We start from the raw sequence: 12,751 nt of genomic DNA on the forward strand, positions 1-12,751 counted from the left end.
ATATGGCCTAGTGACTGACCACAAATTATGAGTGATCAAATTTCATTTACAATTTACCTCAAAGAACTCTGAAATACAGAGTCATCCAGTCATTCCCCAGCCACAATGAGGACTGGTATTATCATGATGCAGGAAAACATTTTCCAACAGTGAACAGATACCCAGTCATTTCAAAGAACTCTGAAATATAAAGATAGTCACAGTAAAAGAAGACTGAAGTAAAAGGATTTATTGTTTTTGTTTTACTAATTATTCATATAATGTGAAAGAACTGTTCAAGAATTTTTCAGCAGTGCATTTATATACTCTTTCGTTATTTCTGGGCTGGGTGTGGCCCAGTGATTAGCATGCCTCAGACTGTGGACCCTCGGTTCCATAACTTTGAATCCTGTTACCACACACACACACAATAAATTAACCTCTGAACTATGGGACTGTGGGCCCTTAATAAGAGTAACCATCAAATCCCTGTATTTGATCAGTCACAAGTAGCCCAAGAGTTGGAGGTGGGCACTGTTGACTAGCTGCCTTCCCTCTAGTCTGTCAGTTCAAAATTAGCAATGGCTAAAGTAAATAACCTTGAATAACTTTGCTTGAATATTCAAAACAAACAAACTGATTACTTTTGGACTGTGTCACCATAATTTATATAACAGTTAAATAAAACATGGTAGTCTAATATTTAATTAAATAAGTAGCAGAAGTAAATTATAAGTATGCTTTTTTACATAATTGTATGTTAATTTTTGCACATTTTAAACAGGAATCAGTGTAGTTTGGTTTTTAAGGGTGATGCTTAAACATTTGTTTTCAAGGAATTTGTCATAAAATTGGTTACGTAGTCTACATTTAGCTGGTTTTCTTTACATCACTTTACTAATAGGTAATGTATGTTATTGGAAATTTAGTTGCATTGTCTTCATAAATATTGTTTTATTGTCTTTGTTTTTAACTGTACATGAATTAGTCTTGCAATATGATTTTGCTTAAATTTAGAAAATAATACCATTACCAATGAAGATATGATTGATTCATTTATGGTAAATTTGTGCTGTTGAGTAATTTGTTAAAGAAATAGGTTTTGAATCTTAATAACAAATATTTTGCCCAAAATGTTTTATTTGCTCTTTGATGTTAAGTAACCATATAACCATTTTTACAGTGCCATAATTGATGATAGTCCATTAAAGTTTCGTGGAGAGCCTTATCATCCTTATCATTTCAACTGCACAACCTGTGGGTAAGCCTTTTATGAACTGTTACAAAAACCATATGTTCTGGTAATAAGTTATCATAAGACTCATCTGTTCTGGTTACAGTGTGTTTTAAATCCATATGTTCTGGCTAAGTGTTATAAAAACCATGTGTTCTGGTTATAAGATGTAATAAAATCATGCTCTGGCTATAAGACCTCATAATAAGTTGTCATAAGAACCATGTGTGCTGGTTATACACTCTTATAAAAACCATGTGTTCTGGTTATACACTCTTATAAAAACCATGTGTTCTGGTTATAAGATGTTATTAAAACCATGTGTTCTGGCTATAAGATGTTATTAAAACCACGTATTCTGATTATAAGCTGTGATAAAAACCATGTGTTCTGGTTACAAGATGTTATTAAAACCATGTTTTCAGTTGTGTTCAAAATTATAATCAATACAGTAGTTGACTGAAGTTGTGTTATAAGTAGGCTTAAAGAAATAGTAATTTTCTATTCCATTTTACTATAATGAAGTAACTGAAGTAACTGTGTATGTAACCAGAACTCCTGTGCCATCTATTGGATGGCACCACAAACAAACATCCATAAAAAATTCACACTTTAGGTATTCATGATTCAGAAAAATAACTGTGGTATGTGCAACAACCATTTCTTTATAATAGAACACAATTTTAAATAAAATTACTCTCCTCACAATAAGAACACGACTTTCACTAGGAACGTAGGTGAGTGTTTGATTATATCTTTATTGATGTAATTTTTAAATGTAGTACTAAGAAACTGGAGTTCTTAAAAAAAAACTATTATATAGAAATATTACAGTTTATATCAGTAAAATTTATGAAAATTTTGAGCTCTGTACATTGAATTATTTTGATGTAATGAGTTGCATATGACTAATGAGCACAATCTGAACACTTTTCCCGTGCAGTACTTCCGAGAAAAAAATTCTTTTTTAGAAAATGTTGACTTTCTAAATTTTTTCAGTGAGGTATGAATACTATGATTAGTAATTACAAGCACAAACAGCTGCCCATAGGGCAACATTTATGCTAGTAATTTTAATCAGCTGTGATTTGGTAAAAGCAGTAAAATCTTATATGAAAATAGTTGGAAATGCTCTGATTCTTTAGTGTCATAAAATGACAAACTGTTTGGTTTACACAGCATTGAATTGACAGCAGAAGCTCGCGAGGTAAAAGGTGACCTCTACTGTTTGCGCTGCCATGACAAGATGGGAATCCCAATCTGTGGTGCGTGTCGCCGACCTATTGAAGAGAGAGTGGTGACAGCTTTGGGCAAACATTGGCATGTAGAGGTGAGTCAAAGTAATAAGGAAACTTTTAATTAGATTAATTCAGGAAATATACATGGCACTATATAGGACAGTATTGTTTTTGTTTAATTAAGAAAACAAAGTTTTGTAACTTTCTTAAGTCTGAAGAACAGATAATTATAATTTGGGTCATGTCAATAAATATATAAATATCAGTTTTTAAGTTTGGAAAACTAGATGTTAGTTCCTTCTGCCATTTATGGTGAGAAAAGATATACTGAAAATGATTTATACTTTTTAGAAATGATGACTTAAATTTAATATACTTAAGTTTTGAACACAAATTTACTCCAGCATTTTTTACTTGCCTTTCCAGTTTCTTAAAAATGGCTGTACGACATAGTTTTTATGGGATCAATCCGTTTCAGAGAGCGTGCAACCATGTTAGTGTTTCTACACTCGTTTTGTAAAACTTTCCACTGGTTAATGTCTTACTTCTGAATATACAACTTCCATATGCATTCTTAATCTCAGACTAAAGGCACACAATTCCATGTATCTGTATTAGGGGTTTGACAGTTGAATGGGATTCAAGTTTGTGTTTCCTTTTTGCACATGAAAAAAAAAGAAAGATTATTGGTTTTAAGGTGTGACTGGAAGTTTTCAAGTTTTTGTTAACATCAAATGCTTGTTTATTTTCTTGGTAGTGGTACCAGGATATATGCCTGGCTTCATGGCAATGGAAGTTCTTAGATCGGAAAGTTCTTTATACAACTTTAGCTTTCCTCTCTAGATGGTTTTGTAGAGAACATTGAAGTCTTCCTTCTTTGATATGTCATATCATTTGGCTGTACATTGTTTAACAATGTTACTATCCAAATATTCTAGTGAACCCATATATAGTGCTAAATGTGTTACTTATGGTATCATGGCTCACGTACATAGTCACTTACCACCATATATTCTAGCCCCATGGGTGCTTCAGAACTCCCAAAATTTATTGATGCTGCTCTGCACCCTGAATTTGGGCAAAAAATACACCAAGACCCCACATCCATTTGCAAAAGTTGATGCTAATGCTTGCTACAGCATTAATATATGCAAAGCATTTTTATAAATTGTGATTAACTTGCTTATGCACATCTACTGGTGAAGTTGCTTAGTGATTTGTCATGACTTTCTCGAGCTGCGTTTCAGTAGGTTACATCCTGTACCAGAAAAAAGGTGTTTTGTAGAAGTGAGACTTATTTTCATCTGTGAATTTTTTTGCTTTTTGATATTCTCTACACTTCACAATTACCGTAATTGATTTCCTTATACTGTTATTTTATCAGGGCTAGTTTTATTTAAGTGTAAATACATATAGCTCAGGCTAATGAATTCTTTGTGTAATGTGTTGCAAACTGTAACACATGTTAAGAAGACATTCCAACCTGATAGCCACGTGAGTGCTCTTATGCTCTAGTAACTTTTGAAGTGCTACTTGTAATGTATGTTTTTTTTAAGAGGTGTTATTTATATCTATATGTAATCATTGGTTTGAAATCTTGATATTTTATTTACAGTTTTATTAGGATGTTGGTAAATTTTTTTTTTTTTTTTTTTACTGTGTCTTTAGCACTTTGTTTGTGCCAAGTGTGAGAAACCCTTTCTAGGACATCGCCATTATGAAAAGAAAGGACTGGCATACTGTGAAACTCATTATCACCAGTTGTTTGGTAATCTGTGCTTTGTCTGCAACAGCGTTATTGCTGGAGATGGTAATGTCATCGTGTGCTAACTCGCATCTATTAACATGTTTTATCTATTCGTTATTATTTTCAATGTAAAAGAAAAAGAAAGACTCGTCAGAAACATTTTGAGTAACATTTATGAGTAAATATTTGCATCATTTTCAGAGCTAACTTGCATCTATTAACATGTTTTATCTATTCGTTATTATTTTCAATGCAAAAGAAAAAGAAAGACTCTTCAGAATCATTTTGAGTAACATTTATAAGTAAATATTTGCATCATTATCAGAGCTTCAATTTTTAATGTTTTTGTTACTAATATTTTAAACACAATGTGCGTAAACATGGTATCATGTTTATAAAAATTTATTTAATTTAGTTATGAATTTAAAAAAAAGTTATTTTACTCTAAGAACAAATAAAATCTAAAAGAGTACATTATTAATTATAAAAATAAGCCCACGATGATGAGGAATCCATGTTGTTACTTGTTTGTGTCTTAAGTAAATGTTTTTTTAATACCCATATCACCTGTCTCTGCTATATATATTTGTATATATCAATAGGTTTATGTTTAAAGTTCTGATAACTATCGAACCTACTCCTACAAGTCTATTCCAAAGTAACATTTAGTTTTGAATTAAGTTTATTCTGTACATGTACATGTAATATTATAGTTAACCATAAATTATTTTGTATTATATATATTGTTTTGTTACCCTACAGTATATATGTTTTAGATGTTGGTAAAAGCCCTTTGGGTGTATTAAATATGTATAGAAATCTTCCCAATTGAACTTTACTTATAATTTTATCAAGTTTTCAGATTTCATCTACAACTACCATGATAAATTTTCTTTCATCTTGTAAAATTACAGAATATGTTTTGGGATTATTTTATAGTTTTGGGATTCAAGTTAAACTGGAAGTTTAGAATTCTCAGTGTTTTGAAAGAAACAGCACAGTAAAGACACGCATGTTCTGATTAGAGTTTGAAGAGATGATAGATAAACGTCTTTAGGAACACCCACTTACCTTATAAATTGATGATCATCACAACTTTTAGCCATCTTTGAAGTGGTCTTGGCCTGTAACTGTGTCTTTCTCTTCCTTGAAACTTAAATGGGTTTGAAGCACTTGAAGAAACATGTACTTTTTATTTTTCGTTTCCAATTTATATGGTAATGAAGTTAAATTGAATTAGTCCTAAGTTTAAATCTTTTAACTCACGAATTATCAATTTTTTTTGTATGCTATACATTATTGGTAAGGTCAACCCATATTACATCATATTAAGTAATTTTATGTTTTTGTCTGATATATATATTATTCAGCGTAAAGTACTGACGAAAAAAAAAAGTAGATGAAATCGCTTTTAACACAAAATACACAGAGGATCCCCAAAGTAATTAATAGGATTTTGTTTAAATTTTTTTTATGAGACTCCTGCATTGTTAGGGACACTTTAACAAATAAAATTGTGAATTCACAAGTCATTTGGTGTGAAAGTAGTGTATAAGAATGTGCCCGATGGGTCCATATGGGTTTATTTTCAGTCAAAAAAGAAATTCATTTCACCAGAATATTAGATAAAGTAGTTAAAGATTTTGATACCAGTATATTTCTTTATTTCATGCTGTAAATCCTTTGTTTGTTTTTTTCCCCCTAGTTTTTTCTGCTTTAAACAAAGCTTGGTGTGTTGACCATTTTGCCTGTGCTATTTGCGACACAAAAATGAGTCAAAAGTAAGTTTTCAGTTTTATTATGATTAATAATATATGAAAAGTGTTTGTATAGAAGCAATGTATACTTGACAGAATAGTTTTACAAGTACTTACAACAAAAGTTCTGTCAGTGCTATTAAATCTAATCCCTCAGAAGTTGAGTACACACTTAGTTGTAAAACATGCTTAAATTTATAACTTGAAATAACATTGGTGTATCATGAAGAAAATCAAAATTAATGTAATTAGGTATTTAGACATACACTTGTTTTGTGTTTGTATAAATGTTTTTTATACCCACAAAATATATGGTAATAATTACAGCCGAAGAATAGTTTAAGCTGCCCCCCAAAAAACTCCAACATATATCTAGCAATTCTAATATAATAGTAGCTTAAGTCTCTCTGTGCTGTAGGCAACATTGATATACCTACATTTAATAGAAGCTGTAGGCAACATTGATATACCTACATTTAATAGAAATAAGTAATTATCTTTTCCAGCTTGGCATGGCCAGGTGGTTAGGGCCCCGGCATGTATGTATGTATGTTTATGTATCAAACTTTTAGGCCCGGCATGGCCAGGTGGTTAGGGCGCTCGACTCGCAATATGATGGTCGCGGTTTTGAATCCCCGTCACACCAAACATGCTCGCCCTTTCAGCCATGGGGGCGTTATAATGTTACGGTCAATCCCACTATTCGTTGGTAAAAGAGTAGCCCAAGAGTTGGTGGTGGGTGGTGATGACTAGCCGCCTGCCCTCTAGTCTTACACTGCTAAATTAGGGACGGCTAGCACAGATAGCCCTCGTGTAGCTTTGCGCGAAATTCAAAACAAACAATTATCTTTTCCAGCCAACTTTTTTGTGGCTGGGCATGGCCTAGTGGTAATCATACCTCGATTGTGAATCTAAGGGTTCATGGTTTGTATCCCATTGCCCATAGAAATTTGCTCCACACTATGGGGTTATGGGTATGCATGACAGTTAAATCCCATTATTTGGTCAGACACGAGTTACTGGTGGGTGCTATTAAATAGCTGCCTTCCTACTAAACTGTCAGTTCAAAATTAAAGACTTGCTATGCATGGATAATTTTTGTGTTGCCTTGTACAAAAATTCTAATAAAAGATAATATTTTTATTCAAACGGGCAGGAAGTTTCTACAGTTATATGAAACCAGTTAGGATTAGGCATAAAAGAAGAAACGATGGAAAATGTTTTCCTGCATCATGATAATACCAGTCCTCATTGTGGCTGGTGAATGACTGGGTGTCTGTTCACTGTTGGAAAATGTTTTCCTGCATCATGATAATACCAGTCCTCATTGTGGCTGGGGAATGACTGGGTGTCTGTTCACTGTTGGAAAATATTTTCCTGCATCATGATAATACCAGTCCTCATTGTGGCTGGTGAATGACTGGGTATCTGTTCACTGTTGGAAAATATTTTCCTGCATCATGATAATACCAGTCCTCATTGTGGCTAGTGAATGACTGGGTGCCTGTTCACTGTTGGAAAATATTTTCCTGCATCATGATAATACCAGTCCTCATTGTGGCTGGTGAATGACTGGGTATCTGTTCACTGTTGGAAAATATTTTCCTGCATCATGATAATACCAGTCCTCATTGTGGCTAGTGAATGACTGGGTGTCTGTTCACTGTTGGAAAATGTTTTCCTGCATCATGATAATACCAGTCCTCATTGTGGCTAGTGAATGACTGGGTGCCTGTTCACTGTTGGAAAATGTTTTCCTGCATCATCATAATACCAGTCCTCATTGTAGCTGGGGAATGACTGGGTATCTGTTCACTGTTGGAAAATGTTTTCCTGCATCATGATAATACCAGTCCTCATTGTGGCTAGTGAATGACTGGGTATCTGTTCACTGTTGGAAAATATTTTCCTGCATCATGATAATACCAGTCTTCATTGTGGCTAGTGAATGACTGGGTGTCTGTTCACTGTTGGAAAATGTTTTCCTGCATCATGATAATACCAGTCCTCATTGTGGCTAGTGAATGACTGGGTGCCTGTTCACTGTTGGAAAATGTTTTCTTGCATCATGATAATACCAGTCCTCAATAAAGTACTTGTTTCATAATATATGCATTTCAGAATTTCCCAGAATTCTGACTTAGCACCTTCAATATTTTGATCCCCTGGAAGAAAGTTTGCATGGCCAGCACCCACAGTCAACTGATGTTTTAAAAGTAGTTGTATAAAATGATATTTTTAACACCACATATGTTTGATTAATGAAGCTCGTGCCATGATGGAGGGCTACGCTGAGAAGCGTTGACTGCTTGCTAATGTCCTCGGCACTATTACTGTCTGTTAATTATATACCCCCCCCCCCAAGAAATAAGTTACGTATCTTTTTTTTAGTGTTTATCATACATATACTTTGAAAAGTATTTATTTCAATATATTTAATTTTATTTATACTTAAACTTTTTTCTAATTAGCACGTATCATTAGAACTACATTCTGATTTGTGTAATTAATTATTTTAAAAGATTTGTAAGGGAACATATTTTTATGACACAGAAAATTTACTTTAATATAGACTAAGTAATCTGAAGAGTAACCGTAAACATTTATTTCACAGAACTAAGTTCTTTGAGTTTGATCTGAAACCGGTATGTAAAAGATGCTACGAGAAGTTTCCCGGAGAACTGAGAAAACGACTGAAGAAACAATATGAAAATTCCCCAAGAAAAACTGTTATTTGAGTAAAAATATCTTTTCAGTAACTTTATTCTTGTTTTATTTCTACAAACGAAAATGTATGGAAAAAATGGCTGCTTTTTTTTTTTAATTTAATTAATATCTCAATATATAACTTAAGAAGTATCTCTTGTAATTTGTGTTTATGAGCTTTCCCAGAAACGGAAAGCATTTTTGTCTTTAAGACATTTTGGTAGTTTAAAACTCTGCTCACCAGTAACACTGAGTGCTTATAATGCTAAAAATGTGGTTTCAATACCCTTGTTGGGAAAAGCACCAATAGCGCATTGTGTAGCTTTGTGCTTAACAACAACAAACAAGTATTGAAATTACACTGAAGCCATTTAGGAAAATTCTACTGTTTGTTTTTACTTATTTTAGAGAAGTAAAAGTGATGGAATCTATCAGTTAATTTACCCATTTTAGGCTTTCAATACAAATTGCACTGATACTGGTTCAGTTCAACTACTTAAGTCCATTTTCTCAGAGTGGAAATATATTGATTTACAGAAATGTATGGATCTTTTGTTCTGATTTTCTTAAGAATAGTATTCAAAAAAGTGTAAAGAGTTTAAACTGCCTTTATACACAGAAAGGAGTTGAGATCATTTTATCGAGATCTCTTCATGATTTGTACAGCTAAATAACTTTAACTTTAGTTGTTTGAGTGTTTTTCATATAACATATTTTATCATTAATATGTAACGATTTTTTATGAACATCTTATATTAAATATTTTATCCAGGATCTGCTAAAGGTAGCTCCAACTTGGATCTTTCAATTTACGATAGACTGGTATTAAGAATTATAAACTACAAACTGTCGATTCTAACATGTCAGTAATATTCCCTTGTCCTTACTTATCTACAGATTTTATGAACCGCAGCTGGTTTACTGAAAAGAAATGATTATTATTTCTTCCCTGACTGTTAATTTGACTTTCCCTCTTATTAAGCTAACATAGACACTTTAAGATTCCAACCTTCTCACTGTAAGATTTTACATCTAACTTATTCATTATCCATCAAATCTGACATTTTACTGACACATTATGATAGGTTCTTTTTTTTTAACTTCTTGTCAGTCAACTAATTTTTCAGCTAAACGGTTCTTAAAATATCAGTGGTTAAACCTGAAATCCATATTAGACTACTTACAGCCTTAATGAAAGTTTCTCTTTGACATTATGGGAAAAAAAAAACCATCAAACGGTTGAACACATAATTTAATTTTCAGTATTTTCCTTACATTTTCTTCGCGACTAACAGTGTGATCATACTTTATAACTTCAAAATTACCTTCTGTCATTATTGATGAATTGAAAATTATAAATGTCTGTTTGTAAATTGATTAAAAACAAAAATCGGTAGGAAATAAATTGGATGGAGTTATTTTTGTTCTATAAACTCGTACGTTAAATAACAACTTTATGAAAATATAGATAAACTGCTAAAATTTAACTTTGTTTCAAACAGATAAAATTTGGTACTGTAAAGATTTTTTTTTCAATATCAAACGTTATTGGATTCTGCATGACATTTATCGAACAGTTTGTGTAACACCTAACTTGTTTTTGTTTATTTTCCACTATAATTTAAGTCTGTACATGTATAGATGCTCTGTAGTTTTACTTCTTTTTTTTTCCTTTTGCGTGTTTTGAATTTTAGATATTTTTGAATATATGAAACGTTTAACATTTTTGAAGGTATAACTTTCCAGCATTGCATACTTATTTATAACAAATCACATCTATAATGTGTAATTTCTTGTATAATACATTAAATATCAACAGAAGTTTAATTATCCAAAAATCTAAATTTTATTTACTGAAAAACAGTGTAAGAAAAATTTCAAATCTCATTACCCCTTTTCTAGCAATAAATATTTTTGTTTCTACTATTTTCTTACATGTACTTTGTGATCTGTAATATTCCTCATACACTAGTGAGTGCTAAAAATGGTTAATTTACATTTTCTGAACATTTCAGATGCCAAGAATTAAGTTTGGTAGCAAAGTATAAAATACGATTATGGTCGTGTCTGTTTCGATCTTGGATAGAAAGAACACTCATTGCTAATTGGCTCCTTACTTTTGATTTACCCTGCACATTTAGAGACATACAATGTACATCAAAGTTTTGATCTTGGATAGAAAGAACACTCATTGCTAATTGGCTCCTTACTTTTGATTTACCCTGCACATTTAGAGACATACAATGTGCATCAAAGTAGTGAAATAGTGTTTGACAGGTGGTGTGATCATTTCTAACTTTAAATTACATCTGTAAGTTCTTTTTTATACTAGATTTTTTCTTTATACCCTAATAATGTACCTGTTGTTTGTTTTTTTTGGTGTTTTTCATTTCTTGTAAGTTTATAAATTATTCAAGAAATGTTTTTTATTTGTATTGTTTATGTACATTTAAGGTAATTATTATCATGCTAACTAATGTAGTTAGTGTTACTTTATTTCATTGAAATATTTTGTGTGTATACAGGTTGCTGTTTTTTTTATAAATATGGCTTACTGAAGTACAATGCAATCTAAATTTTATTTTTTTGTGTCGTCAGAAATTGTTTTAATTAAAAATAACACATATATTGTGATTCATATGTTAGTGAAGAACAGTATATTTATGTAATATGCTAGTGCATTGTAAGTAGAGTAAATTATAAAAACTGGTTTTTAGCAGGAAATATATAAAATCAGATGACTTCAGTGGGAAAAAAATTTATGCTGTTGAGAATAAAGTCTTAAGGTATTGTATAAATAAGTTTGAGTGTCAGTAGTTTGAACTATATTTAATAGTGAGATTGCGCTGCCACCAAATGAATGCTTGAATCGCAGATGTTGGTCAAAATATTCCATGAAATATAGGCGTATGATAGGATATTCTGTGACTGAAATAGTAAAGTTTACTTATCAGGCACGAAGGTGTTGAATTCTTGTTGCCATGGTTAGTAGCCTGTACAATCACCTAAATCTAGTTATTAATTAGTAATTAGCCAGTGTTTATCCTATATTTCGGCTGCTTATCTGCTGCTGTCGTCAGTAAAGTCCTCTGGAGGACTATTTTCTGTGTTCCATTGGGCCAGGATTTGTCCCTCTTCTTATTGGTGTATTATCAACCTGACTTAGACTTAGCTGATCATAAAGGCTACTAACAATGACATCAATTTATATCCGATTGCTACAACCTTGTTAGAAGTACTTTATCTTTGTCATGATTAGTAGTCTATATGATTCACCTAAGCCTAATTACCAGTTAATTGTTAATTATTATCATTTAATTATTAAATATTACTTATCAATTAGTTTAATCTCACATCTTCAATGCTCATCTGCTGTTGTTTTCAGGAAAGTCCTCAAAAGGGCTGTATGTGGTGGGAAGGGTTAAGTTCTTTGGTTTCTAGTTAGAAAGACTGGTGTGATATCCACGCATTCATTTTCTCACCCCCATTAGAATTAGAATCAACTATTTAAATATCAAGAAGGATATCCAGGTTTTGCTGACTTCTGTGCTAGGTTGGCTGAGGAGTGTAATATCAGTTAGGGAATGTACAAGGCTTCTTTTATAATTTTTTTTCTTCTTGTGCACAGTTTGTATTCCATTATTTTATTATTAGTACATTTTATTATATAACTTCTTGCAGCCTTGCTAGGATCCTCTCATCATATACTGTACTTCTCAGAACTCCCCTAAAGATGGCAGCAGATTAGCAGCTAAAACACAGGATTTAACTAACTTGTAATTACTATCTAGTAATTAAAAAATGAGTAACTAATTAGTAATTAGACTGAGGAGATAATGGGTGATATACAATTACCACAACCTTATTGTAAATATGTGTTGGACTATATTGATGCATCAGTAATAAATGGATAGGAATTAACTAATCATAGTATTTTGGCACTTGTGTATAAAGTTAAAAATCATAAATAATATTCAACATTAAACTGGTACACAATTAAAAACATTTTATTTAGGCCTATCTATGGCCTTCAAAAAGTTGACGATTCTACATGTTTCGACGTTACAACGTTACTCCTGAGGAATGACGT

The 12,751-nt window shown here is 32.0% G+C and overlaps 1 protein-coding gene across 2 annotated transcripts in view; it reads left to right on the top strand.

The window, feature by feature from the left end:
- Positions 1-11,452, top strand: part of LOC106468314 (LIM and senescent cell antigen-like-containing domain protein 1) — a 17,673-nt gene extending 6,221 nt beyond the window's left edge. The window contains exons 6-10 of one of the 2 annotated variants that reach the window (XM_013928733.2): positions 1,163-1,240; positions 2,393-2,543; positions 4,120-4,261; positions 5,904-5,979; positions 8,570-11,452. In XM_013928733.2, the coding sequence (XP_013784187.1) occupies positions 1,163-1,240; positions 2,393-2,543; positions 4,120-4,261; positions 5,904-5,979; positions 8,570-8,693 (571 nt within the window). In that variant the 3' untranslated portion in view covers positions 8,694-11,452. Of the gene's footprint in view, positions 1-1,162; positions 1,241-2,392; positions 2,544-4,119; positions 4,262-5,903; positions 5,984-8,569 lie in introns of both variants that reach the window. The other variant, XM_022396658.1, reaches the window with a different exon arrangement.
- The last annotated feature ends 1,299 nt before the right edge of the window (positions 11,453-12,751 follow it).

The sequence above is a fragment of the Limulus polyphemus genome, unplaced genomic scaffold (genome assembly GCF_000517525.1).
Source record: "Limulus polyphemus unplaced genomic scaffold, Limulus_polyphemus-2.1.2 Scaffold2962, whole genome shotgun sequence".
Classification (NCBI taxonomy): domain Eukaryota; kingdom Metazoa; phylum Arthropoda; class Merostomata; order Xiphosura; family Limulidae; genus Limulus; species Limulus polyphemus.